The following is a 24,474-nucleotide window of genomic DNA, read 5'->3' on the forward strand; positions in this document are numbered from 1 at the left end:
CCCGCCCCCTCCCCCGGCCCCCCTCCTCTCACCCCGCCCCCTCCTCTCCTCCCCCCGGCCCCCCTCCTCTCACCTCGCCCCCTCCTCTCCCCCCGGCCCCCTCCTCCCCCCGGCCCCCCTCCTCTCCCCCCGGCCCCCCTCCTCTCACCCCGCCCCCTCCTCTCCTCCCCCCCGGCCCCCCTCCTCTCACCCCGCCCCCTCCTCCCCTCCCCCCGGCCCCCCTCCTCCGTCCGGCCCCCCTCCCCTCCCCCCGGCCCCCCTCCTCCCCTCCCCCCGGCCCCCCTGCTCTCCTCCCTCCGGCCCCCTCCTCCCTCCGGCCCCCCTCCTCTCACCCCGCCCCCCTCGTCTCCTCCCCCCGGCCCCCCTCGTCTCCTCCCCCCGGCCCCCCTCGTCTCCTCCCCCCGGCCCCCCTCCTCTCCTCCCCCCGGCCCCCCTCCTCCCCCCGGCCCCACTCCTCTCACCCCGCCCCACTCCTCTTCCCCCGGCCCCCCTCCTCTCCCCCCGGCCCCCCTCCCCTCCTCACCCTGCCCCCTCCTCCCCCCGGCCCCCCGGCCCCCTCCTCCCCCCGGCCCCCTCCTCTCACCCCGCCCCCTCCTCCCCCGGCCCCCCTCCTCTGACCCCGCCCCCTCCTCCCCCCGGCCCCCCTCCTCTCCTCCCCCCGGCCCCCCTCCTCTCCTCCCCCCGGCCCCCCTCCTCTCACCACGGCCCCCTCCTCCCCCCGGCCCCCCTCCTCTCACCCCGCCCCCTCCTCTCACCCCGGCCCCCCTCCTCTCCTCTCACCCCGGACCCCCTCCTCTCACCCCGCCCCCTCCTCCCCCCGGCACCCCTCCTCCCCCCGGCCCCCCTCCTCTCACCCCGCCCCCTCCTCTCCTCCTCCCGGCCCCTTCCTCCCCCCGGCCCCCCTCCTCTCACCCCGCCCCCTCCTCCCCCCGGCCCCCCTGCTCTCCTCCTCCCGGCCCCCTCCTCCCCCCGGCCCCCCCTCCTCTCACCCCGCCCCCTCCTCCCCCCGGCCTCCCCTCCTCTCCTCCCCCGGCCCCCCTTCTCTCACCCCGCCCCCTCCTCCCCCCGGCCCCCCTCCTCTCCTCCTCCCGGCCCTCTCCTCCCCCGGCCCCCCTTCTCTCACCCCGCCCCCTCCTCCCCCCGGCCCCCCTCCTCTCCTCCTCCCGGCCCCCTCCTCCCCCCGGCCCCGCTCCTCTCCCCGGCCCCCCTCCTCTCACCCCGCCCCCTCATCCCCCCGGCCCCCCTCCTCCCCCCGCCCCCCCTCCTCTCTCCCCGCCCCCTCATCCCCCCGGCCCCCCTGCTCTCCTCCTCCCGGCCGCCTCCTCCCCCCGGGCCCTCTCCTCTCACCCCGCCCCTTCCTCCCCCGGCCCCCCTCCTCTCCTCCCCCTGGCTCCCTCCTCCCCCGGCCCCCCTGCTCTCCTCCTCCCGGCCCCCTCCTCCCCCCGTCCCCCCTCCTCTCACCCTGCCCCCTCCTCCCCCCGGCCCCCCTCCTCTCCTCCCCCCGGCCCCCCTCCTCTCCTCCCCCCGGCCCCCCTCCTCTCACCCCGCCCCCTCCTCCCCCCGGCCCCCCTCCTCTCCTCCCCCAGGCCCCCTCCTCCCCCCGGCCCCCCTCCTCTCACCCCGCCCCCTCCTCCCCCCGGCCCCCCTCCTCTCCTCCTCCCGGCCCCCTCCTCCCCCTGGCCCCCCTCCTCTCACCCCGCCCCCTCCTCCCCCCGGCCCTGCTCCTCTCCCCCCGGCCCCTCTCCTCCCCCCGGCCCCCCTCCTCTCCTCCCCCTGGCCCCCCTCCTCTCTCCCCGCCCCCTCATCCCCCCAGCCCCCCTGCTCTCCTCCTCCCGGCCGCCTCCTACCCCCGGCCCCCCTCCTCTCACCCCGCCCCCTCCTCCCCCCGGCCCCCCTCCTCTCCTCCTCCTGGCCCCCTCCTCCCCCCGGCCCCCCTCCTCTCCTCCCTCCAACACCCCTCCTCTCACCCCGCCCCCTCTTACTCCTCCCCCCGCCCCCCACTTACCCCCAGCGCCCCTCCTCCGCCTGGCCCCCCTCCTCTCACCCCGCCCCCTCCTCCCCCCGGCCCCCCTCCTCTCCTCCTCCCGGCCCCCTCCTCCCCCCGGCCCCCCTCCTCTCACCCCGCCCCCTCCTTCCCCCGGCCCCCCTGCTCTCCTTCCCCCGGCCCCCCTGCTCTCCTTCCCCCGGCCCCCCTGCTCTCCTTCCCCCGGCCCCCCTGCTCTCCTTCCCCCGGCCCCCCTCCTCTCCTCCCCCCCGGCCCCCCTCCTCTCACCCCGCCCCCTCCTCCCCTCCCCCCGGCCCCCCTCCTCCGTCCGGCCCCCCTCCCCTCCCCCCGGCCCCCCTCCTCCCCTCCCCCCGGCCCCCCTGCTCTCCTCCCTCCGGCCCCCTCCTCCCTCCGGCCCCCCTCCTCTCACCCCGCCCCCCTCGTCTCCTCCCCCCGGCCCCCCTCGTCTCCTCCCCCCGGCCCCCCTCGTCTCCTCCCCCCGGCCCCCCTCGTCTCCTCCCCCCGGCCCCCTCCTCCCCCCGGCCCTCCTCCTCTCACCCCGCACCCTCCTCCCCAGCTGGTTTGAACCCAGGCTGCTTTCCCGCTCAGCCTCACCACCCTTCCTGGATCCCCCGTTGCTGGGTTTGCCAAGCCAAGTGTCCTCTGTGACAAAGTGGGACGGGGGGTTTGTCTGCGCACCGTTCGGTGACACGGGGTTTCGACGGCCCCTTGGTAATCCTGTGTGCACACGTGTGTGGCTCAGTTTCCCTGGGCCACTGCATTATTGATATAACAAAGCAGGGGGCGTTGTATGTGCACCATTCAGTGGCACCGGGTTTTGACAGCCCCAGGGTAATTGTGCACGCACATGTGTGCCTCAGTTTCCCTAGGCGTTGCACCACACTCTAGGTGGGGGTGGGCGTTCTGGGGGTGACTCTCTCAGGTCGGCACGTTCACAGAGGCCCGAGCACCCGGTCTCCTGAGCCTGGGAGGGGAGGGTGACTGGGTGACACAGGCTGGGTGTGGGAGTGAGTCTCCCTGGCTCAGGGGGCAGAGATGGGGGGCAGTACCCGAGCTCTCCCCAAGCCAGGCTGCCTTGCTGGCTCCTGATCCCTGTGCTGACCAGTCTGTGAACTAATAACTCTTCCCTTCTCTCTGCCGGCCCGTCTGGCTGCGGGACAGGGCCTGTCGGCTCCCCCCACCTCGCTGACACCCTCTTTCCAGGGAGGGTCGTCAGCCGGCCCTCCTGCAGCCTGTCCCTGCCTCTTTCTCATCTGCGGCCCAAAGCTCCCCTTTTGCACCCCAATTAGCAGATTGGGCCGGGCCAATGCGGGGACCTCTCTCCATCACCTGACTGTGGGGGGGGGGGGGATCATGGCTGAGCGTGCAGGCACTGAGTGCGGGGCTCTGGCTCTTTCAGGGGCCGGTGGCCTTCGAGGAGGTGGCCGTGTATTTCACCGAAGAGGAATGGGCGCTGCTGGGCCCGGCGCAGAGAGCCCTCTACCGGGCCGTCATGCAGGAGAACTACGAGACGGTGACCTCGCTGGGTAAGGAACCCAGTTCTCTCGGGTATTCGAAGTGGGGGGGGCAGCTGATCAACCCGAAATCGGTTTGCACCCAGCGTTCTTCCTCTAGTTGTAAGGGGGCGGCCAAGGCCCATAATCCCCAGAGCTCCTGAAAGAGCCTGTCAGCTCCATACCCCTTCCAGAGAAGAGCGAGCGGAAATGCTAAACCCGTCCCGTCTGAGGGGGGTTCCTACTGGCCTGCCCAGGCCAAGTTGGACCCATGGCAACCGGGTCCCGCTGGCTTCCCCCCAGCCAGCTGGGCTCAGACAGGGCGGCTCCAGCCCAGGGCACCGGTGAACTGGCCAGCGCCTCGGTCACCCCAACGCTCACTGGTCACATGACTCCCCTTGTACGTCCCTAGTGCCTGGTGAGTTTAGGTTGTTGCTACCGGTCGCACAGGCGGATGGGGAGCAGGTCCTGGCCCGCTGGGCAACTTCAGCCACCTGGACCTCACCGGAGACCCCCTTCTGGGGTCAGACCCCTCCAGATCCCCCCTCCTGCTGCATGGACAGGGCCCGATCCGGCACCCCCTCCCCATCAGCCAGCCCGCTGCTCCCAGGGTTGTGGCTGTGTCTCAGGGCGGCTGGGAAGTTAGGAGGTGGGGGATGTGGCAAGGGGCTGCCTGCTGTGAGCCGAGGGCCATGCACCAGCCGGGCTGTTCGCTGTGCCCCCTTCCTCCAGTGTTTCCTGTGTGTGGGGAGCTGGGGATGAGGGGAAGTCATGCGGCTGACGACTCCAGGCTGTGGGGGCCCAGTCCCAGGCAGCTGCATCCCCACCCGCCCAGGGTGTAACCGACTCAGACTCAATTGCTGAATCTCCCAGCGGCCGGGGGCACTTCCTGAGGGGGCTGGCGTCAGCCCTGCCTGCTCTCCTGCCCGCCGGCACTGTAGGAGTGAGGGAAGGACCGTGAGGCACACGGGGACCCACCTGCTGGGCTCCCCACGTCCTCACCAGGCCTCACCACGGAAGCTGCCGTGTCCCCGCCCCAGGGCCGAGTGCAGGATCTGAATTTTAGGCCCCTGTTGCGCTTTCAGTTTTGCTGCTGCGGGGGGTGGCGCTTGTGTGAGCTGGAAAATGCGCCCAGGGGCCTACAGTGCGCGGATGGACGCTGTGCCTTTGTAAAGAGTCGCCCTGCCTGGGGGCTCTGCCTAGGGACGGGGGTGCTGGGGGCCTGGCTCAGGACCCGCCGGAGAGCCCGGAGTGGCGCAGACACGGCCCAGCAGGTAGGGTCCCTGCGAGCCCCGCGCTTTGCTCCAGGGCTGGGTCCTGATGCTGCGGAGGGGGGTGCAGGGATGGGGGTGGGGAACCCTCCGGCTGGCCTGGATCCGGACCCCAAGACTCAGGGCTCCTCCGCCAGCATGGGGGTCCCTGCACTGGTGTCCCAGCCCCCCGGCTGTCTCCCAGGGGGCACAAAATCAAAGCGCCTGGGTTCCCGCCCTCCCCCCCCCCAGGCTCTGGTGCGCAGGGGATGTGGGGAGGGTCTTTCTGCTTCTCCCTCAGGGGCTACGTCGGGGGGGGGGTTGGGTTTTTTGTGTTTGTTTCTCACTTGGGTGCACACCCCCCCAATTTTTCTGTAGGCCAGCGGCCCCCGACTCGAAAAAGGTTCCCCGCCCCCGGTTTCAATTTCCCCCCCTCCCGCCCCAGGCTAGAAATGACCTCCCTGCCGGGTTCCCCTTTGCTTCATGCTAGTCACTGGCGGATGTGGGAACTCAGTACTGCCTGCAGCCGGGCGGTGACACAGCCCCTGACGGGCTCTGGCCTGCCCCCGCCGTACCCGAGACTCTGGGAAAGGGTCACAAGAGCCATTTGGGGGCCGGAGCGAGCCCCACGCAGCAGGACACGGCCGGGGGGTCGGTTCAGTCCGGCTCAGAGCAGGGTGAGGGGAGACTTCCTGCCAGGGGTGCGCACGGTCTGGTCCGTGCCTGGTTCTCAGCCAGGCCCCCGGGCGTGGCCCTTTCCTCGTGCCGCACCCCACGACCCACCACTGCCCAGCGGGGAGTAAGGGGCGAGAGTCATTGAAATGTCAGACAGGCACCAACACACCACAGCCCCCTGGGGAGGGATCCAGGGCCCTGGGAGTGTCGGGGGACAGGGGGCAGGGCTGGGGAGGGTGGGAACAAGGGGAACTCAGGGCAGAAGACTAGGGAGGTGGGGTGCTGCTCTTCCTGCACGGCCCAGCGTTCAAGAGGCACTGTGAGCTAGGGCCAACGGGGGGCTGGGACATGGACCTTCCCCAGAAGTTCCCCTGGGAGCGAGCACGGCTGGTACCGCGCGTCTCCTGCCGCCCCTTTGATGTGCCTGGCTGCCTGCTGCTTATGAACGGGTCACAGTCCTGCTGGGCGGCAGAACAAGAGGGGCTCCGCAGGGTCTGTTTTGGGATCGGTTCTGTTCAATATCTTCATCAGTGATTTAGCTATTGGCATAGAGAGGACACTTATTTAGTTTGCAGATGATCCCAAGCTGGGAAGGGTTGCAACTCCTCTGGAGGATGGGTCAGAATTCACACTGATCTGGACAAATTGGAGAAATGGTTCAAGACAAAAAGGATGAAGTTGAATAAGGAGAAATGCAAAGTGCCCCACTTAAGAACAATCAATCCCGTGTCACACACAGAACGGGAAGCGACTGTCTAGGAAGGAGTCCGGCAGGAAGGGATCTCGGGGTCAGAGTGGACCCCAAGCTGAATATGAGTCAGCAGTGTTGCTAAGAAAGGCAACATGATTCTGGGATGTATTAACAGGTGTGTTGTGAGCAAGACACGAGGAGTCATTCTCCCGCTCTGCTCTGCGCAGGTTAGGACTCAGTTGGAGTCTATCTACAAAAGCAGTTTCTCCTCTCTTGGTGTTCACACCTCCAGACCAGCTGCTAGAAGTGGGCCTCATCCTCCCTGATTGGATCCACCTCGTCATCTCCAGCCTGATCCTGGCCTGCATATTTATACCTGCCTCTGGAAATTTCCACTCCATGCATCTGACGCAGTGGGTCTTTGCCCGTGAAAGCTTATGCTCCAATAAATAAATCTATAAGGTGCCACAGTACTCCTTGTCCCAACTGGAGTCTTGTGTCCAGTTGTGGGCCCCACATTTTGGGAGAGAGGTGGAGAAATTGGAGAAGGTCCAGAGAAGAGCAACAAGAACGATGCAAGGTCGAGAGAACAGGAGCTAGGAGGGACGGCTGAAAGAACTGAGCCTGTTTAGTTCAGAAAGGAGAAGGAGAGGGGACAGGAGAGCGGTTTTCAGGTATCTAAAAGGGTGTTAAAAGGAAGAGGGAGAAAAACGGTTCCCCTTGGCCTCTGGGGATAGAACAAGAAGCAAGGGTATGTCTACACTACTCCCCTAGTTTGAACGAGGTGTAATGGTAGTTCGAATTAGAAAGCCTAATTTGAACTACCTACTCCATGCCATGTGTAGCCGCGGGCACGGAGTCCGAACTACCAGGGATTTAAAAATGGCGGCGCCCGGCAAGATGCAAATGAAGCCCAGGGTATTTAAATCCCGGGCTTCATTTGCAACTTCGAATGCCTACATTAACCACCCTAGTTCGAACTAGGGCAGTAGTGTAGACAGACCCCAATGGACTTAAACTGCAGCAAGGGAGGTTTAGGTTGGACATGAGGAAAAACTTCCTGCCTGTCCGGGTGGTGACACACTGGAATAAATTGCCCAGGGAGGTTGTGGAGTCTCCATCTCTGGAGATATTGAAGAGCAGGTTGGACACACACCTGTCAGGGATGGTCTAGATGGTGCTGGGTTCTGCCGTGAGGGCCGGGGATGGGACTCGATGCCCCTCGAGGTCCCTCCCCGTTCCAGTGCTCAGTGACTCTACGGTTCTGGTGCGGTGCACGGGGCTGCCGACATGGCCGGCCTGCAGGAGCCTTGGGAGCCCCAGAAGCCCATCTGGGAGTGTCCCACCTGCACCCCTGCTGCGCCGGCCGTCTCTTTGCCAGAGCGGGAACCGGGGCCCCTCTGCTCTGGGTCTGTGTGTACCGGGCAGTGCGCTAGTGGTCGCATCACTGAGCCATGGGCCGGGCCGGGAGATTCAAGCGGCCGAGGGGCTGTCGCTGCCTCCCCCTCACTCGCCCGCTGGTTTGTTGTTGCTCCTGTTCCCCCAGGCCCAGCGACGATGACGGGGAAGGATCCCGCGTCCCCCCCTGCCTCCGTGCTGCCCGGCTACCTCACGCTCTGCCTCGTGCTGTGGGCCTCCCAGGCTGGCCCCAGGTAGGTGCTCCAGCCTCCCCCTCACCGGGTGGATATCCCTGTCTGCTCAGCCCTGCCAAGGACACGGACGCCCGGGCACAAGCTGGGGGCCCGAAAATCGCATCTGCTACCGACACAGGGCCCCTGGGGTGTCCCCGTGGTGCTTCTGTAACCCACACACTGCCGGGCGTGGGGCACGGCCCTCGCTAGTGGCACTGAGACCCCTTACAGCCACGATAATGTGTCTGCCCTACAGCCTTAGCCAGGCACTCACTCCTGCACTAAGCTCCAGAGGCCCCCGGTTCAAATCCACCTGGGGGCGGTTACGTGGTGCCCCAGGAGGCCGGGTTCCCCGGTTTCTTTTCTCCTCCAGCTGAGGGAGGGCAGAGCAGCAGAGAACCGGGCGCAACATGAAATGAGTTTAGCTCAGTGCCAAGGGAGGGCCGCACAGATCCCCTCCCCCGTTAGCAAGGACGCGCCCCAGCTGGAAACAAGAAAAGTGTCGCCCCGGAAAGCAGGAGGCAGATGTTTCAAGTGGGAACAAAGTGACCCAGGACGGGCCCTTCAGGAACTAAACCGAACACACTCCCACCCCTTAGTGCCTGACGCACGTTGGCTACAGCTGATAGTTCTCCCCTAAACACTGTTCCAGACAGAGACTGTCCTAGGCCAGGCCCATCTTCCCCCTCCCCAGATCCAGGCTTTTGTTGACATGTCCTGTTTGTCACACCCTCCAGCGAGGAGTTCCACAGGTCGACTGTGCGCTGGGTGAAGAAAAACTTCCTTTGGCTTGTTTTAAACCTGCTGCCTGTTCATTTCATTGGGTGACCCCTAGTTCTTATATAATGGGAACAAGTCAATAACATTTCCTGATTCACTTTGTCTCCTTTTTTCTAAACTGAAAAGTCCCAGACTTTTTAATCTCTCTTCCTATGGGACCTGTTCTAAACCCCTCCGCATTTTCGTTGCCTTTTTCTGAACATTTTCCAACACCAAGGGATCTTTTTGGAGATGAGGCGACCACATCTGCACACAGGATTCAAGCTGTGGGAGTCCCATGGATTTATTCAGAAGCAATAAGAGTTTCTCCGTCTTATTCTCTGTCCTGATTGTAATGTAATTAACTGCTTTTTTGACAGCTAACGCTGCACAGGGAGAGGATGTTTGCAGAGAACTATCCACAGTCACTTCAAGATCTCTCTCTTGAGTAGCCAAATTACTCTCCATCCTATTGTTCGGCTAGTTGGGATTCTTTTCTCCAATCTGCTGTGGTTTATTTTTCCAATGTGCCATTTACAATCCCTGAGGGGTGGGGCAGGTAACAGCTGCAGGGAGGTACCACTCCAGGGAGAATTGCACGAACTGCATTAGACCAGATCCCAGAAGCCCAAGAAAACAAAAGCGTTTGGGTATAAAAGCTGGATGTGAACTGCTCAGGGGCTTCAAGGTGCCGCAGGACTCCCCATTGTTTGTGCCGACACAGACTAGCCTCTGAAAGTTTTCTCCTTGTCCGTTTCCCAGCACAGTTCACAGTGACGGGACCTGAGCGTCCCATCAACGCCACCCTGGGTGGGGAGGCCGTCCTGTCCTGCCACCTCTCCCCCCGGATGAGCGCCGAGAGCATGGAGGTGAGATGGTTCCGATCCTGGTTCTCTGCAGCTGTGCATGTGTACCGCGACGGGCAGGACCAGTTCGGAGAGCAGATGCCAGAGTACCGAGGGAGAACGGAGCTCTTGAAACACAACATCACCGACGGGAAAGTTTCCCTGAGAATACGCGATATCCAGCCCTCTGACGAGGGGCAGTACACGTGTTTTTTCCAGTCCAGTGACTCTCATGAGGATGCTTCATTGGAACTGCAGGTGGCAGGTCAGTAACGTTGTTTCATAAACTCTCGAAAACCCCGACTCGTGCTTGGATTGTCTTGAAAACTGCTGTGAGTCGCCTGAGTCTGGGGTGGGGTTAGTGGCCCAAATTTGAGGCCATTTGAGCCGGGAGTGAGTGCGACACAAACACCCACTAACTGGTCAGGTGACATTAACACGTCGTGGTTGTTACCATTACTTTGTGCACGCCTGGGGTTGAACGTACCCCTCCCCCAGGCCTGGAGATCACTGTCATGTCCGACCCCAGGCTGCTGACAGGAACACAACCTGCACTGCTTAGCTCTGAAATGAGGCGAGATTGATCCATCAGGGTACCCCTGCCCCTCCACAGAGCACAGCAACAGCTCGGCCAATAGGCTCTGATATTCCCTGCGTTAGTCATTACAGCTACGCCGAGCCCAGTGAATGCAGCGGCAGCGCATGCTGCCAATTCCCAGGGGGCGTTGCCAGATTCCAAGGGGCAGAGTTAAGGTTATTTTGCGTTAACCTTCACTATGGATTTCCTGGTTTTCAGAGGTCTAAGTTTTGTTGAACTCAGCTGTGTGGTGGAGCAGGAGATAACTCAGAGTTAAGGTGGCCAGGGGGTAACTACGTTTTTTGTCGGTGGACGCACATGAGATCACATGATTACAGGAAGATGCTGTTGTTTGTACAATGTCCCGCAGATTTGAACTGCAGCGTGTGTCCGCCTGCCCTGAAGCTGCAGTCCCTGTGTTGAGCGAGAACTTTACCTCATTCTCCCCATTTTACAGATGGGAAACTGAGGCAGGCAACGGAGACGTGCATTGCCCAAGGCCACCCACCTTGTCATTGGGCAGAGCCAGGAATAATCCCCAGGCCTGAGAACGTTCGGCTAGGCCACTCAGTTCCCCCACGGTTCTTCAGTGCCCGCCACCCCCCCGCCCTTTACTCTCTGTGATAGTTGCTATGGGGCTAGGAGTCGGCACAGAGACATTTGCATATTTATGGTGGTAATTAATTTGTTTGCATATTCATGATGGCAATGAATTTTAAGCGGTCACATGTCATTTGTTTTGCATTGCATCTGAATGCACATCATAACCCCGGATTCCCCCCCCCATCTGTGTTTCTTCTGCCTGCTGCAGTCTCCTTCTCCCCCCCACACTCGGACAACCCCTCCCAGCCCTGCTGGGTATGAACTATTCCTTCCCTGCACTTCTGCGCTCTGGGATTTTGCCGGAGCTGGGTCCTTCTTGATTCGAGAGCGGTTTGGGCCGGGTGAACCAAGTCACTTGAACCAAACGGGAACACGTGTGTGCAGAGAACAGCCCCTACGATACTGGAACCTGCCCAGGTTAACTTGATGAGCCCCACTCGCGGACCCACAGTCAGTCCTTAGCTGAACAGGAAATGGCTTTTGCTCACACAGAAAGGATGATGAAGCTGTGGGTGAGCACTGGGCACTGTGGGATTATCACAAGTTCTTTTATTTCATCTGTAGGGCTGGGCTCTGTTCCTGACATCGCGGTGGAGGGACATCAGGACGGAGGAGTCCGGCTGGTGTGTCGATCCTCCGGATGGTTCCCCGAGCCCCAGGCCGAGTGGAGAGATCAGCAGGGGCAGCACCTGCCATCAGCCTCGGAAAGCAGCTCCCAGGAGCCGGGGGGCCTGTTTGGGACAGAGATTGCCATCGTTTTAACGGAACGGTCCAGCCGGAAAGTGTCCTGCCGGGTCCGGAACCCCCGTCTCAACCAGGAGAGAGAGTCGGCGGTTTCCATAGCAGGTCAGTGCCCGTCTGTGGTGCCCAGAGGTAGACAAATGTGCCGAAGACGTTGGCCAAGTATTTACCATTGTGTGTCCTGGTTTTTGGCCTGAGCCTTCAAGGCGCGGAGAACTTCTCAAGAGCTTCCGAGCAACCGGAGTTCCCTTTGCACCGTAATTCATAGTCTGGTGACTTACACCAGGCTTGCTGGGTGCGGGCGGAGAGCTCTTTAAATTCCAGGGCAGACATCTGAGTTTGTGCTAACTGTCCCTACAGACTAGCCACGTAGGGTGTGTCTAGACTACATGCCTCCGTTGACAGAGGCATGTAGATTAGGCTGATCGGCAAAGGCACATGAAGTCGCGATTTAAATAATCGTGGCTTCATTTAAATTTAAATGGCTGCCCCGTGAAACCAGGTTTACCTCTGCCGATCAACAAAGGCTTCCTTGTGACCGCAGCACATCCAGACTGCCCCGATCAGCCAACAAACAGCTGACCAGCTGATCAGAACAGGGCAGCCATTTAAATTTAAATGAAGCCGCGATTATTTTAATTGTGGCTTCACTTCCCTTTTTCGAATAAACTAATCTACATGCCTCCGTCGACGGAGGCATGTCGTTTAGACGTACCCTTGGAGTAGGGTGGGGTGAGCAGAGAAGGGACCCCACCATTGGCTCCGAGCATCGCTACTTAGATGGCATCTGAAAATACCATCAGGAAAAGTTCAGGCCCATAAAAAGCAGAAACAAAAATCTTACCTGGGAATGTCTTAATTTTTAGGAAAAAAAAAAGTCTTGGTTTTATTTATTGTTATATGACAGATAACTTGGCTAACACTGAGGCTGTGTCTAGACTGCAGGCGTCTTTCGGAAGAAGCTTTTCTGGAAGAGATCTTCCGAAAAAACTTCTTCCGAAATTGAGCATCCACACCGCCAAAGCACGATCAGCATTTTCGACAGAGAGTGTCTCCGCTGACTGGACTCTCTCTCGCATGTCAGCTGTGATCGCTATGGGCAGAGTGGCCACCAGGGCACCCGTGCTTTTTCCTCTTCCCTCTTCTTGCGAAAGAACTCCCTCTTCCCCGTCTACACACGCCTCTTCCCAAAAGGGTTCTTCTGCAAAAAGGCTTCTTCCTCGCAGAAAGAGGTTTACTAAAGCTGGAAAAGCCCCTCTGCTCTTTTGATTGCTTTGCGAAAGAACCCGATTGCAATGTGGATGTCAGTGGTTTTTCTGCAGTGTAGACACAGCGTCTGAGTCCCAGCATCACCCCTGCGCAGGGCCCTGCCTTCGTGGGGTGCGTGTTTGCTCCCACGTCAATGACACTTTCTCTTGCAGAGCTGTTTTTCCCGAGGGCCAACCCCTGGACGGTGGCTCTCGGTGTGATCCTGGCTGGTCTCATGGCCTTGGCCAGTTACTGCTTCTGGAGGCAGCACCGAGCGAAAGGTGACGTGAGGAGAGGGATGGCGGGGGCGGGGGAGACACGAAGGGGGGGGATGGTGGAGGGGGGAGGTGTTGGTGAGGGAATTAAAAACAAATCCCAAAGTAGAACTATCAGGACGAAGGGGATTTGATTCAGTGTCCGGGGGAGCTGCAGGCAGGGGGAGCCGGGCTGAGGGAGCTGAATAGGTTAACCCTGAACCGAGTCGTGTCAGGTGTTTTCACCCTTCAGCTCTCACGATGAATCGATACGGGAAGGTTTGCTCAGTCCTGGCTCACGCTGGGGCCGGGAGTTACGCCCTCTGCAGCTCTACAGTTAAATGCAGTAGGAGCCGGGCACTGAGGCAGCTTTGAAACTGGCTCCTCCTCTCCCCCCCACTTGCTGCGTCTGACACAGAGGCAGCGAGGTGGGGGAGTGAGTCGTCCAGTACTCGCTGGCATCCCCATTTCAAAACCGCCCCAGGGGTGTGAATCCGCAAGTCTTGCTGAAATTACCGGGCACTGGCTGTGGGACCCCCAAGGCAGCTGGGAAAATCCCCCCCCCCCCCCCCCCGACGAGGGTTTTCTCAGCTGAATCTCCTGGTTTCCATGCCCTAGGGTTGATTTTTAACCCTGGCGATTCCCCCTTCAGCTTCCGTTTTAGCCTGTGAATTCCCATCCTGCACCTCACCCCACGGCCTTGCTCCTGGCTTCACGGGGTTAACACTGGCCAGTTGTGTAGAGATCCCCTTAGCCCTGGCCCGGTGGCTGGATGGGTCCTGATTTTCGTCCCGTGCTGAGTCCTGCGCTGCCCGGGAGGTGCCGGGTCTAGCTGAGAACATAGCGTCACCCAGGCTCAATCTAAGGGTTGGGACTTCCCTGCGGGAGGGTCTTTGGGACTCACTTCTGCAGGATAACGGGACTCGTTTCTCTGTTTTCTTTCCAGGCAAACTCCAGGCCAACCTTGGTAAGTTCCCTGCCTCCTCCCCCGCCCTTTGCCCCGCCCAGCCCCTGTGAGACTCTGTCTCCCACTCGGGGCGACCCACCCCTCCCACTGCATTTGGTTGCAGGGTGGAGAAGAATCACCCCACCCCTCATGGATTGTAAATGGAACAGAGGAAAAAATAACTCCAAGTAAACATACAATAGGATGGGGGCTAATTTAGCGACAACTAACCAGGAAAGATCTTGGAGCCATTGTGGCTAGTTCTCTGAAGATGTCCAGGCAGTGCGCAGCGGCAGGCAAAAAATCAAACAGGATGTTGGGAGTCATTAAAAAAAGGGAGAGAGAATAAGACGGAGAATATCTTATTGCCCTTAGCTAAATCCATGGGACGCTGTGACGGACCGGGCCGTGTCTGGGCACAGCTGAGGGCGTCCGCTCAGGGTGAATTGCTCAAATCCGGGGCTCCTTACAGCCCCCAGACTGGTGACCTCTCCAAACAGGCCACAAACCAGTCCCACAGAGCGCTTCAGCTGTCTGCCTGAAGCCTCATGAGCAAAACCCCTCCCACACCCCAGCAATATCCGTGCCCCAGATGGCCCCGGGCCTCATACACAGGTGCGGGGTCCTAGCACCCAATCCCACCTACCTCGAACAAGATCTGTCCGGTTCCAAGAAACCAGTCACAGATCCCTGGTCAATTTACCCTCTGGATCTTACCCACAAATCACGCTGGGCCGATCCTTTAGCATCTAACAACTAAAGGTTTATTATCACAAGAAAGAAAAGCCTGAGAGTGAGGTTGTTAAAGGATCCTACGTTACATGCACCGAATCTCCCAGTCCTCGATGCAGGCTCTAGCAGAGATGTTGCAGCTGCTGGTTTAAAAGTTCTTGTTGCACATCCTACGTCAGGATGGGTTCTCAGCTCAGCACTTCATCCCAGAGGCAGCAGTGCAGGAATCGAAGAGCCTGGAAGAACTTTTCATCTTGGAAAAGGGGAGACTAAGGGGGAGAGGAGAGAGTTCTGTAAAAGCACGAGTGATGCGGAGAAAGTGACTAAGGAAAAGTGTCAAGTATCAGAGGGGTCGCCGTGTTAGTCTGAATCTGCAAAAGCGACGAGGAGTCCTGTGGCACCTTATAGACTAACTGAAGTGTAGGAGCATAAGCTTTCGTGGGCAAAGACCCACTTCGTCAGATGCATCAGGAAAAGTGATTGACTTCTTCCCATAATATACGAACTAGGGGCCACCCAATGAAATGAATGGGCAGCAGGTTCACACAGCACATAGGCGAGGAGTTCCACAGGTTGACTGTGGAGGCTGTAAAGGCTAGGTCTGTAACAGGGTTTAAAAGAGAACTAGATACATTCATGGCGGTTAGGTCCATCAATGGCTGTTAGCCAGGATGGGTAAGGAGGGGTGTTGGTCAGAGGGTGGAGATGGACGGCAGGAGAGAGGTCGCTTGATCATTCCCTGTTCTGTTCTCTCCCTCTGGGCACCTGCCACTGTGGGCAGCGAGGACTCTGGACTGGATGGACTTTGGGTCTGACCCAGCCTGGCTGTTCTTCTGTTACTTTGTTCTCCTTGCTCCTGGCTTCACGGGGTTAACACTGTCCGGTTGCGGAGGGATCCCCTTAGCCCTGGCCCAGTGGCTGGATGGGTCCTGATTTTCATCCCCTGCCCAGTCCTGCGCTGCCCGGGAGGCGCTGGGTCTGGCTGATCACGCCGCCCTGTCCAGGCTCAATCTCAGGACTGGGACGTCCCTGCGGGAGGGTCTTTGGGACTCATTTCCGCAGGATAACAGGACTCCTTTCTCTGTTTGGTTTCCAGGCAAACTCCAGGAGGAGCCCGGTAAGTTCCCTTCCCCCCGCCCCCTGCCCCGCCCAGCCCCTGTGTGACTCTGTCTCCCACTGGGCGACTCACCCCTCTCTCTCTTTTGTTTCCAGGCAAACTCCAGGAGGAGCCCGGTAAGTTCCCTCCCCCCCACCCCGCACAGCCCCTGTGTGACTGTCTCCCACTGGGCGACTCACCCCTCTCTCTGTTTGGTTGCAGGGTGGAGATGCGCCCAGCTCTGCGCAGGTACTGTCCAGCCCCTGGGATTGTAGCCACCCCGGGCAGTTACACAAACGCCAGTGGGGGGCGGGAGACCCCGGACAGGGAAGGGGAAGGGCAGTCGGTTCTCCAGGCCTAGCGAGGGGCTGGCTGACTTGTAGATGGTGCTATGGAGGCTCCTGCTCTAAGCTCCCGAGGGTCCCAGGTTTGATTCTTCCCACCGCCCAGTAACGCCCAGCAGAGCCTGGTATCAGCAGCCCCGACCCCCGGCAGGGCCACGGAGGTGCCAGCTGTCAGGGTCTCTGTTCGCTCCCCGTGTGCCACCAACAACACAGAGGTCTCAGAACAGCTCTGAGCCAGGCCGGAGGGGCCCGGGAGAGCTCCCCTAATGCGGCTCCTTGTGTGACCCTGTGACGGTGCGTTGGGGTCCCCCGTCTCCTGCACCCCGAAATGGCACAAACAGACTGCACCAGCCGGTGGAATAGAGGAAGTTTATTGCCTCTCCAGGATACAGCACAGCACAGATGTAGTCTGGTCACAGAGCTGGGCTAGGGTGCCTCAGGCCCCCTTGAGATGGGGGGAGACTGGGCCCCTAATCTCCAGCCCCTTCTCCCTAGGCTGTCTCCTCCATGCTCCCAGCCAGCCACTAACCAACACTCTTCCAGCCCTGCCCCCCAGCCAGGGCAGCCTCCACCTTCCTTTGTTCCTCTCCATGGGGGGTGTCTGGTTCAAAAGTTTGGCATCACCTTTGTATAATGAGGTTTTCCCTGCTGGGTCTTGCTCCAGACAGCAGGGGTCACCACAGCCCAGCAAGTACCCCCACTACGTCACAGACCCCCACACGGGCAGCCGGGTGTGTGGGCCGAGATCGGGGCCCAGTGAGTCGCGGTGACTGGCCGTATCCCCGTCCTCGCTGCCCCCGCCTCACTGACACCCCTCCCCAAGTCTGCCCTGGCCCCGGCCCCGTCAGTGCCCAACCCCCCCCGTCCAGCCCGTCCACTGATGCACCCCCCACCCCCCCACCATTCCCTCTGCATTTGTCTCCCCTCCCCTCTGCCCCCAACTCCCCCTCTGGCCCCACCGCTCCTGTAGGCACCAGCCCCTTCCCTCTGTGCCCCCCGGCCTCAGCCGCCCCCCTTCGTCCCTCCTCTGCCCCACAGCGCCCAGCTCCCCCTCTGGCCCCCCCTCTCCTCTAGACACCAGCCCCTTCCCTCTGTGCCCCCCGGCCTCAGCCGCCCCCCTTCGTCCCTCCTCTGCCCCACAGCGCCCAGCTCCCCCTCTGGCCCATCTGCCTCCCTGGTGCCGTCCCTTGGCCCCCTCTGCCAGGCTGGTGTAAGTCCCTTCCGTCGCCCCGTCTCTGTCCCTCTGCCGGCCACATTCCCACCCCCTCTGCCCCTAGGGCCTGCCCCCCTCCACACCCACTGCTCTGCCCCACCGTGCCCCCTGCTCCCTCTCCCCCTCTGCCCTGTGGTGCCTGCCCCGTCTCTGCCCTCCCCCATCTGCCCCTCTGCTCACCCCCCATCTCCCCTGGGGACTGCCCCTGGCCTTGCCCCACTTCTGTCTGCCTGGGACCTGCCCCTGCGGCCTCCTCCCCTTTCATATCTGTCCCTTTCCTCCTTGCAGTCTGCCCCACCCCTCCCGAGCACCTGCCCCTCCACTAATCCCTTGTGCCCCCTGGCTCCTGCCCCCGCTCCCCGCAGCCTCCTGATAACAGCCCCTCCTCTGCCGTCTAGGTACTGCCCCAGCCCCACCCAGCCCTTCTGCCCCAGCTCCTGCTTCACCCTGCCCCCCTCGTGCCTCCTCTGTCACCTCCCCCCCGCATGGTCCTGGCACCTGCCCCACTGCTCTTCCCCCTCTCCAGCACCTGTCCCTCCCCTAGATCCCTCTGCCCCATTGGAGATCCCCCCATTGCGTCACACCCCTCTGCCTCGCCCCCAAGGTCTGTCCCCTTCTTCTGCAAACCTCCCCTCATCCCCGGGATCCTGCCTTCACCTCCTCTAGGTGCCTGCTCCTCTGGCCCCCACTGCCCCTGTCCCAGCCCCTCCTCCACTGCTCCTGCCCTTCCCCCCATTGTCTTCTCCCAGGCAGAGGGGCCCTGACACCCCTCAGACACCCTCCCCCCCCCCCGCCCTTAGTGATTAACGGGGGGGCAGGTTAATTTCCCGCTGACCCCAGGGACCCGCCCCTGCCCCCGGCCCTGACTCTGTGACTCTCTCCCCAGTGGACGTGACGCTGGATCCAGACACGGCTCATCCCGAACTCGTCCTGTCTGAGGATCGGAAAAGCGTGAGACTCGGAGACACGCGGCAGGATCTGACCTACACCCCCGAGAGATTTGATTATTGTCCCATTGTGCTGGGCGCCGAGGGGTTCGCGGGCGGGAGGCGTTACTGGGAGGTGGAGGTGGGGGACAAGACTCAGTGGTACCTGGGGGTTTGCAGGGAATCTGTGAGCAGGAAGGGGCAGGTCACACTCTCACCTGGGGATGGATACTGGGTCATGTGGCTGAGGGATGGGGAATACAAGGCCCGCACCTCTCCCCCGACCCTCCTCTCCGTGAGCGCCAGGCCCAGCCGGGTGGGGGTTTTCCTGGACTACGAGGCGGGCGAGGTCTCGTTTTACAATGTGACTGACGGGTCCCATCTCTTCACCTTCACCGACACCTTCTCCGGGACGCTGCGCCCTTTCTTCTGTCCCGGTCGCAACGCCGGGGGCACCAACGCGGCTCCCCTGACCATCTGCCCGGTGCTGGCCCAGGCGGGAGGGGATCCCAGCCCAGCCAGCGAGGAGAGGGGAGCTCAGCAGGGAGAGCCGAGCGATTCCCCCGGCCAGGCTGAGGCAGAGGGGAGGGAGGAGGAGACACCTCTCTGCTCCAGCGAGGCTGGGAACAACCCAAATTGTCCCTGCTGGCCCGGCCCTGCCCAAACTGGCTGGCGGCTCCGCCCTCGTTGGCCCTCCTGGGGAAATCGAGGCTGCATGGGTTGATCTTCTGGTGTGCGATTGAGCTGGTCTAGCGAGGACCCACCTGGAGCCACTCCCCTTCCCTGAGACCACGCCCCTTCCACCTCCTCCCCCTTCCCAACCGCAGCCGAGGGTCAGGGCTGCTGCCTGGTGCAACCCGCCCTTCTCCCGCACGGCCCCACCCTTCCCTGGCCACCGTGGAGCTGCACGGCCCCAACCCCCAGGGTGGCCGGGCCGTGGAGGCCGTTTCCCTCGCCTGCCTTACCCACCCCCCGTGGGACCCGCCTTTCGGGACCCCCTTACTGCAGCCGGGAGAGCAAATCCCCTTCCTGCCACAGACGGGAGCCGGGCTCCCTGAGTTTCCTGCTTTTAGCTAGAAATGGGGGCAGAGGGTGGCGCTCGCACAGTGCCAAGGAAGGAGCTGATCTGGGGGGGCTAACTGGGAGGGGGCAGGAGCCCAGTCATAGGGGTGGCAGCCTCGTCCCTGTGGTGAGGCCCTTCTCTGAGTCCCAGGGGTTGGATTTTTATTTGCTGGGGGTTGCAAGGCAGGCGGGGAGGGACTGGGACACTCGGCGTTTCCCCCGGGCTGGCCTGAGGCCTTGCGGGCGGTTCTGGGCTCCGAGGCGCGGCCGGACCCCCAGGCACTGGCAGAGGCAGGACAGAACTGATCCGGGGCTGGCTGGCAAAGAGAAATACACCCCAGTGAAGCGGAGAGCTGCCTGGGCTGCCGTGGAGGGAAAAGCCCTTGGGGGAGCCCTGAGGAGTCCCAGGCTGGGTGGAAGAAAGGGAGGGGAAATCTGTAGCCTTTGATACTGGTATGTCAGGTTTAGCAATGCAGCAGTGGAGTTTAATAGCAGAGCAATGTCGGATGCATCTCTCAGCAATATCGCTTATTTTATTGGATTAAATTAAGTCCTTTTAGTTCAATGTTTATTTCTTTGCTCTAAAGTTCAGTGAGTTCAGTCAATGGGCGGAAGCAGAGAAGAGAGTTTTGGTTTTGTGTCTGTGCTAACGAGGGGTCCGCCCAGCTGCGCCCCCCTCCCTGCTCGTTGGTTACAACGGTTGCGAAGCATCACTGCCGAGCTCGGGGGGGCCCGACCCCCAAACCCTCCCCTCCCCCACAGGGTACCCCACTTCCCCCTAGTCCTAGTGCCACCCCATCTCCCTGCCCCCAGCGCCCCCATTTCCCCCAGTGCCCCCCACTTCCCCTGCCCCCAGGGGCTCCTTATTCCCCCTCCTCTTCTCATGCCCCCCAGAACCCCTCATCTCCCCCCAGCGCCCATTTATCTCTTTCTGCCCCCAGCATCCCCTCGTTGCCCCCAGCGACCCCCCCACTTCCCCTGCCCCCCAGGGGCTCCTTATTCCCCCTCCTCTTCTCATGCCCCCCAGAACCCCTCATCTCCCCCCAGCGCCCATTTATCTCCTTCTGCCCCCAGCATCCCCTCGTTTCCCCCAGCGACCCCCCACTTCCCCTGCCCCCCAGAAATCCCTCATTTCCCCTGAGTGCTCCCCTCACCTCCCCCCGCCCCACAGCAACCCCCCCCCTCCCCCAACAGGCTTCCCTGCCCGTTGTCGTGTGGTTCGGTGTTCAGACCCGCGGGAAAGCAGGACACAGCCAGGGTGGCCGGGTGGTTTCACCCCAAATACCCGACACGCCGACGGACGTTCCACTCGACAGCACGTCTGAGGGGAACAGCGGGCGCGTCGATCTGCCCAGCTCTGTTCTCTCCGCGCGTTTCCGGCACAGCAGCCGCCCGTACGGGTCTGTCCGGGATCGACCCAGACGCTCCAGTGGTTTTATTTGGTATTTTTGTTCCACCATCCGGCAACCCTACCCGGCAGGCCAGCGAGACGTCGCCAGCTCCTCGTGTATCGCCCCTGGTGATTTGCGGCTGCTCCATCCCGTGCGTGTCGTGCCGAGAGGGTTTGCGCCCCCACATCCGCTTCCCCCCCGTATTCACTCCCCCTTCCCCAGCGGCTCCCTGCCCGTGGCGGCCCTGAGCCAGCCCCCTCTCCCCGGGAGGCCGGGATGTTATCCCATATCCTGGCCAGACAAGGCAGGCGACTGGAAGGCTGCAGGGAACAGCAGGGTACATTTTTGCACCCTGATTCCCCCGGGCTCTGGGGCTGAAGCTAGGTGCGAGGCCCCTCCAGGCGGGACACCCCCCTAGGGGAACCAGGGCGTAAAACGGACCCGAACCTTCCCTGGAGCCTGCCCGTACGAAACCCAGGAAGGGTCTTCGGCCAGGGCAGGTCCCCCCCAGGAGGGAGCAGCCGGGCCCCCAGGGGACTCCGGTCCGGCTGGCGCGGTGCCCTGGGGTCTCATCCGGCTGAACTGGGTCCTGTGGGGTTTGCACCCCCCAGCGGCTAAGCTGGGTCTGCAACCCCTGACTTAGGCCCGAAGGCCCCCAAGGAGCCCCCGGCTGCCCTGGATTCGGGCTCGTGCTACGGATGGGGCAGGAGATGCCGGGGCAGGCGGGAGCACCGAGCAGGAACCCGGCACTTGGGGGATCGCTGCGGCTAAAACTGCCGAGTGGGGGCGGGAAAGAGCGTTTCCACGGTTAACATGTGAATTGGCTAAATTGAACCCGGAACCGCCTGGGCCGCTGGGGCGGGGGTGGGGTCCCTGCTGGCCTGCCCCGGGCAAGTTGGACCCCTGGTGGCAGGGTCCCGCTGGCTGCCCCAGGCTCAGCCCTGCCCGACCCGTCTCCCCCCAGCCGGCTGGGCTCAGACACCGGTGAACTGGCCAGCGCCTCGGTCACCCCACGCTCACTGGTCACAGGCTCCCCTGCACGTCCCTAGTGCCCGGCCAGGTTAGGGTGTCGCTACCGGTCGCACGTGCGGATGGGAGCAGGTCCCGGCTCGCTGGGCAACTTCAGCCACCCGGACCTCAGCCCCCACCCTGCCAGAGACCCCCCCTTTCTCGGGTCAGACCCCTCCAGATCCCCCTCCAGCTGCATGGACAGGGCCCGATCCGGCTCCCCTCCCCGCCAGCCAGCCCGCTGCTCCCAGGGGTGCGTCTGTGTCAGGGCGGGTGGGAAGTTGGGGGGGACATGGCAGGAGGTTGTTTCCTGTGTGGAGGGAGCTGGGGACGAGGGGGAGTCGTGCGGCTGACAGGACCCCAGGCTGTGGGGGCCGAGCCGAGGGCTGCTCCGTGCCCCACACGACAGGCTGCTGCAGCCTCCAGTCCCCGGCAGCTGCCTCCCCGCCTGCCCAGGGCTCAAACGACTTTCAAACTCGGTGGCTGAATCTCCCTGCGGCTTCCTGAGGGGGCTGGACCCAGCATCCCCTTTCTCCCCCCCTCCCCCCGGGACTGTAGGAGCGAAGGAAGGGCAGCAAGGCCCGGGGGGACCCGCCTGCTGGGTTTGTTTCTCACTTGGGTGCGGCCCCCCCTGATTTTTCAGTGGGCCTGTGGCCCCCGGCCTGAAAAAGATTCCCCCCCCCCCCCGTGTCGCTTTCCCCCTGGGGTCTGGAACCGTCGTCCGTGGAGGTTTCATTTTCCTTTCCCACCAGAACACAGGTCAGCGATGGGCCCTAGAGCGGAGACTCTGACCCCAGAGGCGCCATGGGACACCCCTCCCCTCGGCCGCTCAATAAACGGCTGCTCCTAGTGTTACCTTTGTACCCGCGCTCGGCCTGCGCCTTCCTGCTGCTGCTCCCCACCGCCGGTCGCCATCTCAGCCGGGGCAGAATGCCCTGGGAAGGGGGGCAGGTCTGGACACTCACGCGGGGACCTTGGTAAGTCTCCCCCGTCGTTCTGAAATGCAATTCCCCCTCTGCCTCCTTCTCGCCAGACTGAGCCTGTTTGGGGGGGGGGGATCAGGTGGCCCCATAAAAGCAGAGCCGATAAAATTGTTTCTCCCGGCTCCTCGCCCTTCAGTTGTCCGGGTTCTCCACATTCGAACCGAAACCTGCATCCGGAGTCTTATCCGGCCCCCGGGCTGAGCTGTCCCCTGTGTGTTTTCTGTTTGACACATGGAGCCGCAGGGCGGGAAGGGACCTCAGGGGCCTTCGCCCCACCCCTGCCACGGCGCAGGGTTGCTTGTGTCTAAACCCAGGGAAGGAGCTGCCAAAGCCTGCCTTGGCCGCGTGTTCCTCGGCCCTTCTGGTTCCCCGGATCCTGTCTACACGCTGGGCGCCAAATCTGGACACAGCCGGGGTGAAAGTCACTTCGCTTTCTCAGGCTGTGTCTGCACTACAAGGCTTTTGCGCAAAACCCAGCGGGGCGGCCACACCTCAGGCGCGTTTTTGCGCAAGTCAGTCGGCAGGACAGGGCTGTAGCGGGGAGGGTTCGTCCTGTCCCCACGAGGAATAACTCCTTTTGGAGTTACGGCTCTTGCGTGAAAAGGCCACAAGACCCTCCTGCCAGCCCGGGGGGAGTCCCCAGAACTCTGGCTCGCTGCCGCAGAAACCCCCAGGCACCGGTTTCCCAGGGTGAAACTCCGGGGGGACGGGCAGCGACTGCAGAAAGTGAGGGGGATTTCACACCTGGCAGCCGAGAAGCAGAAAAAACTCAGTGGCGGGCCAGTACGTGTCTGCGGGTTGGTTCCATCGAATTTCATTCCGGCGCAGGAGGGTGCCGTTAAAACAAAGAACGATCAGAAGGAGGGAGGGGAAGGGAACGGTTCAATCCGCAGATTTGTAAGGCTCGGATTTCTCCGAATTCAAAATGCAAAGGAGGCCCCGACAAACGCACCTGCTCTGGATCCACATCGCTACCGGAGCAAGCCCAGCAGTTCTAGCCACACCTAGATCAGGGGTGGCCGACCGGCGGCTGGTGAGCTGCATGCGGCAAGTCAAAGGAAAAATTGCACCCGCGACTCTTCTCCCGGCCCCCTGCTCTGACCTCGAGGTCCCTTCCCGTCTAGTGCTTAGTGACTCTGCGGTTCTGGTGCGGCGCACGGGGCTGCCGACACAGCCGGCCTGCAGGAGCCTTGGGAGCTGCCGGAAGCCCATCTGGGAGTGTCCCACCTGCACCCCTGCTGCGCCGGCCGTCTCTTTGCCAGAGCGGGGAACTGGGGCGCACCACCTTACTTGTCCCCGTGTCCTTTTCAGCTCAGACACCCGGGCCCGGCGGCCCCACCCCAGAGAGAAGCGATTCCTTCCCCAAAGCAGCGGCGATGCCAAGGGCACAGAGCAGAGTAGAGGATCCAACGGCCCCTCTGCTCTGGGTCTGTGGGTACCGGGCAGTGCGCTAGTGGTCGCATCACTGAGCCATGGGCCGGGCCGGGAGATTCAAGCGGCCGAGGGGCTGTCGCTGCCTCCCCCTCACTCGCCCGCTGGTTTGTTGTTGCTCCTGTTCCCCCAGACCCAGCGACGATGACGGGGAAGGATCCCGCATCCCCCCCTGGCTCCGCGCTGCCCGGCTACCTCACGCTCTGCCTCCTGCTGTGGGCTCCCAGGCTGGTCCCAGGTAGGTGCTCCGGCCTCGTCCTCGCCGGGTGGATATCCCTGTCTGCTCAACCCTGCCAAGGACACGGACTTGTTATGGGAACAAGTCAATCAGTTTTACTTCGTCGCTTTCTCCACACCAGTCCTGATTTTATAGGCCTCTCTCCATTGAGGCTATGTCGACACTGCCCCCATTTTGCACAAGAAATACGCAAATGAGGCAAAGTATGGAATATCACCGTGCCTCATTTGCATAAGTAATGAGGCTCCTTTTTGTGCAAAAACTCCTTCTTCTGCAAGAGCCGTTCTTCCTGAAAAAAATGCGCAAAAGCCTCTTCCACAAAAACAGAGCCT

At 62.2% G+C, this 24,474-nt stretch overlaps 1 protein-coding gene and 1 long non-coding RNA gene across 7 annotated transcripts in view; one reads left to right on the forward strand and one right to left on the reverse strand.

The window, feature by feature from the left end:
• Positions 1-2,577: 2,577 nt before the first annotated feature.
• Positions 2,578-24,474, forward strand: part of LOC102449337 (butyrophilin subfamily 1 member A1-like) — a 32,099-nt gene continuing 10,202 nt past the window's right edge. Inside the window, exons 1-9 of one of the 6 annotated variants that reach the window (XM_075913612.1) lie at positions 6,815-7,766; positions 9,267-9,614; positions 11,094-11,375; positions 12,692-12,799; positions 13,719-13,739; positions 15,547-15,567; positions 15,663-15,683; positions 15,769-15,795; positions 17,990-19,650. In XM_075913612.1, the coding sequence (XP_075769727.1) occupies positions 9,353-9,614; positions 11,094-11,375; positions 12,692-12,799; positions 13,719-13,739; positions 15,547-15,567; positions 15,663-15,683; positions 15,769-15,795; positions 17,990-18,753 (1,506 nt within the window). In that variant the 5' untranslated portion in view covers positions 6,815-7,766; positions 9,267-9,352 and the 3' untranslated portion in view covers positions 18,754-19,650. Of the gene's footprint in view, positions 2,717-3,397; positions 3,532-6,814; positions 7,767-9,266; positions 9,615-11,093; positions 11,376-12,691; positions 12,800-13,718; positions 13,740-15,546; positions 15,568-15,662; positions 15,684-15,768; positions 15,796-17,989; positions 19,651-20,294; positions 20,634-22,242; positions 22,468-24,037; positions 24,143-24,474 lie in introns of those variants that run through there. The other 5 variants (XM_075913613.1, XM_075913609.1, XM_075913611.1 and 2 more) reach the window with 5 other exon arrangements.
• On the reverse strand, positions 22,236-24,039 carry LOC142823193 (uncharacterized). Its single transcript, XR_012898492.1, has 2 exons — positions 23,426-24,039; positions 22,236-22,530 (listed from the first exon to the last, which is right to left on the reverse strand). It is a non-coding gene; the product is annotated as an uncharacterized LOC142823193 (long non-coding RNA).

Source organism: Pelodiscus sinensis, chromosome 32 (assembly GCF_049634645.1).
Source record: "Pelodiscus sinensis isolate JC-2024 chromosome 32, ASM4963464v1, whole genome shotgun sequence".
In the NCBI taxonomy this organism is placed as follows: Eukaryota; Metazoa; Chordata; order Testudines; family Trionychidae; genus Pelodiscus; species Pelodiscus sinensis.